We start from the raw sequence: 6082 nt of genomic DNA, 5'->3' as shown, positions 1-6082 counted from the left end.
ACCAAATTCTATACTTTCTTTCTAAAGGCTCAGGAGAGCCCCTAGTGTGCATCCAACCTCGGCCGGGCACAAAATCTAACTGAGGCTTGGAGGAGGGTCATAGTGGGAGGAGCCAGTGCACACCAGGTAGTCATAAATCTTTCTTAGAGTGCCCAGCCTCCTTCGGAGCCCGCTATTCCCCATGGTCCTTTCGGAGTTCCCAGCATCCACTAGGACGTCAGAGAAAATAAAATAAACTTTTCCTAAGAGAACTCTGTAGAGCTCCCCTAGCTGTGACAGGCTCCTCCGGTCACATTTTCTAAACTGAGTCTGGTAGGAGGGGCATAGAGGAAGGCGCCAGCCCACATTAAAACTCAAAGTGCCAATGGCTCCTGGTGGACCCGTCTATACCCCATGGTACTAATATGGACCCCAGCATCCTCTAGGACGTAAGAGAAATTTAAAGTGCACCAGCTCCTTTGGACCCCATCGTACTAAGTGACCCCAGTATCCCTTATGGGTGTTAGAGAAATGGAGCCAACTTTATATACCCCCTAGAGAAGGCCAGCCCATTATTTAAATTTAGGTCACATCTGGCAGATGATTGTGTGCTTTTTTGGACACATTTGATCAATAATGATACAATCTGTCATATGGGGGCATATGATGGGTCTTACGATTGCACAACATATGTCGAAAAAAACACAAAATCGTATATGCCTGGGGATCCTGGCGAAATTGAAGGGAAATCATATGAGGAATCTGATCGGATGCTGGTCGGCCTAATGTATGGCCAGCATCAGATTATTGGCATGAGAATTTTAAATCGAGGCATGTGGCAAGTTTTGCCTGCAAATCAGGCTTAAAATGTTCATTTATAACCTCACATTACTCTGGGCACTTAGACCCCTTGCTGCATAAATGTGAATTGAGGGAGGTTTATAGCAGGAACTTGTCTGCCAGGTTTCATAAGAAAATTAACAAATATACAAGAAAGCAATCTGTACAGTCACTGAAATGACACAACGAAAAAGAAATGTGAAAAGGTCAATAAAGAGCCAGTGACAGGAGAAATAATATGCTGAGGTTTATTAATTGGATAAAGTATTCTCACGTGCAAATACACAAAGTATCACCTGAGTAAATCCACTTACTCAGGGCACGGAAATGGCCTCTCACCGGTGTTTTCGCTGATGTGTAACAAGATGTGATTTATGTGTAAAACATTTCCCACACTCAGAACATGCAAATGGTTTTTCACCTGTGTGACATCTCTCATGACTAATTAAACTTGATTTATGTGTAAAACATTTACCACACTTGTAACATGAAAATGGCCTCTCACCTGTGTGACTTCTCTGATGTATAACAAGAGCTGATTTCAGTGTAAAACATTTGCCACATTCAGAACATGGAAATGGCTTCTCGCCAATGTGACGTCTCAGATGTGAGACAAGACTTGATTTATCTGTAAAACATTTCCCACACTGAGAACATGGAAATGGCTTCTCGCCAGTGTGACGTCTCAGATGTGCGGCAAGATTTGATTTATCTGTAAAACATTTCCCACACTGAGAGCATGGAAATGGCTTCTCGCCAGTGTGATGTCTCAGATGTGCGACAAGACTTGATTTATCTGTAAAACATTTCCCACACTCAGAGCATGGAAATGGCTTCTCACCAGTGTGCTGTCTCAGATGTGCGACAAGATTTGATTTACCTGTAAAACATTTCCCACACTCAGAACATGGAAATGGCTTCTCACCAGTGTGATGTCTCAGATGTGTGACAAGATTTGATTTTTTTGTAAAACATTTCCCACACTCAGAACATGGAAATGGTTTTTCACCTGTGTGATATCTCTCATGACTAATTAAACTTGATTTACGTGTAAAATATTTGCCACACTTGTAACATGAAAATGGCCTCTCACCTGTGTGACTTCTCTGATGTATAATTAATTGTGATATATATCTAAAATATTTTCCACACTCAGAACACGGAAATTGCCTCTCATGTTCCTTAGCTGGCTGATGGGTAATACACTTTGTGTTCTGTGTATCTATAGAACAGGAAAACATTGTATCTACTGTAAGAGATGTAACAGATGTAGCAATCTCAGCATTATCAGAATATTCCTCATGACCAGAGAGATCAGATGATATATCAGTATGGTGAGGTAATGGATGTATAATTGGCGTGATTGGGTTTTCTCCAGGAGAATCTCGTGTGATGTCATCATCATCTATGTCACAATTTTCAGTTAAAACGAGATGATCCTCTGACACATTCCGGCTGCTACATCCATCTGAGGGGAATAAAATACATATATGGAAAGATGAACGTTTGTCCACATGTTTAATTTTTCAATAAAGACTTTGGTGAAAAGACCACAAATTGCCATCAAGTTGTGGTGCTATATAAATAAAGGATAATAATAATATACAATCAAGTGCCAGAAAACCTGAGACAGCAGCTTCCATTCCCAGTACATGCCGCCACCTCCCCGCATGAAATGTAATCTTCTGCAACTGAACTACTACAGTATATCTAGGAGACAATGTGCCACCACACAGGTCAGTAGCCATCAGATTATGGCTGGAGGAGCATTCCTCTGAGTCTGGCATCATGAGCTGGACCACTCATTTGCTAGACTTGAACCCAACAGAACACATATGGGATGCAGTGTAACACCACCTGCGAATATTATGGAGTACACTATCTACATAGTACTTCAGGGAGCTCATGGACTCCATGCCCCAAAATGTTGCTGCTGTAATACGATCAAAAGGAGGACCTAGGAATTACTGGATGGGTGTCTATGGCACATGGGGATATACGCTGGATTAAAAGGTTCAAGCAGTTCCTTTTGTTATGTGTGCAGCAGCTGCAAATCTGTCAGTCCTGCTTTCTGCATGGATTAGCACCTGGGTCCGGCTGCTGCCTTCTGTTGTTCTCGTTTCCTAGCAACTGATCACCTGGACCTCATTACCTGCAACTCCAGCCTGTCTATCATGTGATTGGTCTGTCTCCCTTTAACTAGGGAGTATCCACATACCACCGTGCCAGTGATAAGAGTTCAGTATCAGAGTGTGTCAGGTTCTAATCTGGACTCCTTAGAGCCTGTTCCTGTGTGCTCAGCACGTGGCCATTGCACGCTGTGCAAGTTCCCAGTCTCCTGTGTCCTGGCAACTGGTCCCAGTATTTCTGCCAGTACATCTTGGACCTGTATCTACTACAATTATATATCCAGTGTGTCCTTGGAATCCCTGCTTTAAGATATCTGTGCACCATTCCATTCAGTCCTGCACCTTGCCTCAGTAATCCTGCACCTGTCCAGTTTTGCAAACAGCAGTCTAATCACTCAGACCTTTCTACATGTTCATCTCCATTCAGTACCTGCAATTCTGTATCCAGACTCCAAACAAACTCCTGTGAATCCTGCCAAATTCCAGCTCTGCTATCCAGAACTTTCAGCCTGCAAGTTTAAGTTTCCCTCTGTATTCCAGCTCAGCTCTCATCAAACCTCTGCCATTAGTCCTGCTGTGTCAGTCACTCTGCAATTAACCCCTGTCTTACCAGCTGCATTTCTCCAGGTAAATTATCCTGTTTATACCTTGTGGACTCCCTGTGCAGATACCAGGTGACACAGGCAGAGGGCCGCGACCTGCACATCAGGGGCAGCAAAGCCCAAATCCCCTTGCGGGGTTCCCTGGTGAACACCCCCCAGTGTGATAGACTCCGCGCCTCTGCTCTGGGTTGCGCCAACCACCTGGTGTCTGCTTCCAGAATACAGGTGCTTCCAAACAATATAACACCTTTATTCTCAGGCGGGTAAACAGCATCAGGTTAGCTTTGGACAGCATACGCTTCACAGCATGGCAGTTTACAGTTCACAAGCAAGTTGGTTACACATCCATATGACTTCCTATGGTAACCCCATACCCCCAGCCTATCGTCCGGACGACTGGTTCACCATCGGAACCCCTGTGGATCTGCACTGACAACTTTAAAGGCAGATGTCAGGTGCTGTTAATTAGCCGTGTTCGTGGCTTACTACTGGTCCTAGGAAATACATACACACACATATACAGGGTGCATTTTATGTACCACTGACATTAAGAGTTTACAGCGTGACTCTAGTCGGTTAGAACTATGGTGACAGACAATGCACTTTATAATGGCCAATATATTTTTTTACTATTTTAGAAGTAACATTTAAATGTAACTATTTCATGTTTAATGGTGTTTTTTTCTACAGCAATGCAGATAAGCCATGGGGTCAAATGTGGGCCCCTCTTTCACTAATTGCTTTATATCGGACATTGAGGATAACATTTTGTCATAGGAATGAGCCTACAGTAAAGTTGTGTTTCACACCTGCTTCATAGATGATTTATTATTATTATTATTATTATGGAGTGGTACCAATCAGGAGTTACAACTGCTATTAGACACACAATTCCTCGGAATCTCCTGTTAAGTTTACTTACTGCATTGATGGCAATACAGTGAATTATCTGGATGTCACCATTATAGTACAGGATGGGTGTAAGGTGTATTACCACATCTTTGTTTGTTGAACCTACAGACTGTACTAACCTATTGTCCTCAAGCCATCATCCTATTCCCCTTAAGAAGGGAGTCCCCTACTCTCAGATGCTCTATGTTCGACGCATCACTGGTGATCAACAGAAATTAGCAGCAGCACTCTTGTCCGAGGTAGATGTGTTTGCGTCAGTAGGTTACTCTAGGCTCTCCCTCATTAAAACCATTGATGGTGGCATACCAGAGGGGGAGAAACGTTAGAGACTCCCTTGTCCATGACGATGTAGCGCGGAAGGTACCTCAAGGTGTCACACATTTTGTTTTGTACAACCTGTAGTTATATGGTTACAGGTGACACGTTCCATCACCCATATTCTGGATGTAAATAGAAGATGGCCACAATGTAACATGCTCTAGCATGTTTGTAATCTACCTTTGCATTAGCTGCCTGGTGGGCCGCCAAAATGTGGGTAAACCAGAGAGGGCTTTTAAAGAACGCCTGGCAGCCCATTGCTCTACAATCAGAATGGCATTGGACACAAGATACAGAGAACACCCGGTGGCGCGCCACTTTCACGAAGCTGTTCATCCTAAATCAACCCTCCGCCATCGGATAACTGATCATATTCCATGCCCCAAGAGGGGCGGCAATAGATCACGTATGTTGATACTGTCACGGTTCTGGAATTCTGTAGATCTTGCACAGAGGCTCTGGGTATGAGTAGACGTACAGATAAAGGGAAGGCTTGATGTTACTTGCACTCATAGGTTCTCCAGGAGATTAGGCGCACGAGTGACACGCCAGGATACCGAAATGGAACCAGAAACCACAGATCACCGATCCAACCAGACCTGAGACACACTCAAGCAACAGGGGCCATAGAACTCAAAGCAGCATAGTACTGGCAAAACAGAACCAGAATCCATATCAGGAATTGGAGTTAAATGTAACCAAGGAAGAGCTTGAGGAAGCTAGGGGCCTAATTCAGACCTGATCGCAGCTGCAAATTTGTTCGCTAATGAGCAAAACCATGTGCAGTGCAGATGGGGCAGATGTAACACGTGCAGAGAGTTAGATTTGGGTGGGGTATATTGTTTCTGTGCAGGGTAAATACTGACTCCTTTACTTTTACACTACAATTTAGATTTCAGTTTGAACACACCCCACCCCGCTGTTGAGCGTGTGGGATTCTAGCACCCTGCACCTTTCGAAAACCCATGCAGTTCCTCTTTATCTGCCTGGGGTGTCGCTCTCTGCTGTGATCAGAGTATGCTAAAAGCAAGAGGAACTGGATGGGTTTTGAAAGGTGCAGAGTGCTAGAATGAACACTAGGTTTCTCAGGGCAGCGGGGGCTACTCATGAGAAGCCTCCACTCGCAGTGTCAGATGTCACCAATAGCTTCCTAAGGCTAAATCATTTTTCTGGCCAGTAAGATGATTCCCCCCTCACTACAGTAACTTCCCTATGATCTAAGAAATCCCTGAGTTATAGTATCAGTAGAGATGTACTATCACACACCCTGTGACCTTACAGCTACACTCCACATCACACACC

General features: G+C 44.0%; 1 protein-coding gene across 1 annotated transcript in view; it reads right to left on the bottom strand.

The window, feature by feature from the left end:
• Positions 1-1053: 1053 nt before the first annotated feature.
• LOC134994027 (oocyte zinc finger protein XlCOF22-like) overlaps positions 1054-6082 on the bottom strand; it is a 32741-nt gene continuing 27712 nt past the window's right edge. Inside the window, exon 7 of the mRNA XM_063950920.1 lies at positions 1054-2287. Within this exon, the coding sequence (XP_063806990.1) occupies positions 1155-2287 (1133 nt within the window). The 3' untranslated portion in view covers positions 1054-1154. The remainder of the gene's footprint in view (positions 2288-6082) is intronic.

Source organism: Pseudophryne corroboree, chromosome 2, assembly GCF_028390025.1.
Source record: "Pseudophryne corroboree isolate aPseCor3 chromosome 2, aPseCor3.hap2, whole genome shotgun sequence".
Taxonomy (NCBI): domain Eukaryota; kingdom Metazoa; phylum Chordata; class Amphibia; order Anura; family Myobatrachidae; genus Pseudophryne; species Pseudophryne corroboree.
Note: the sequence above shows the minus strand (reverse complement) of the source record. Positions and strands in the feature narration are given on the sequence as shown.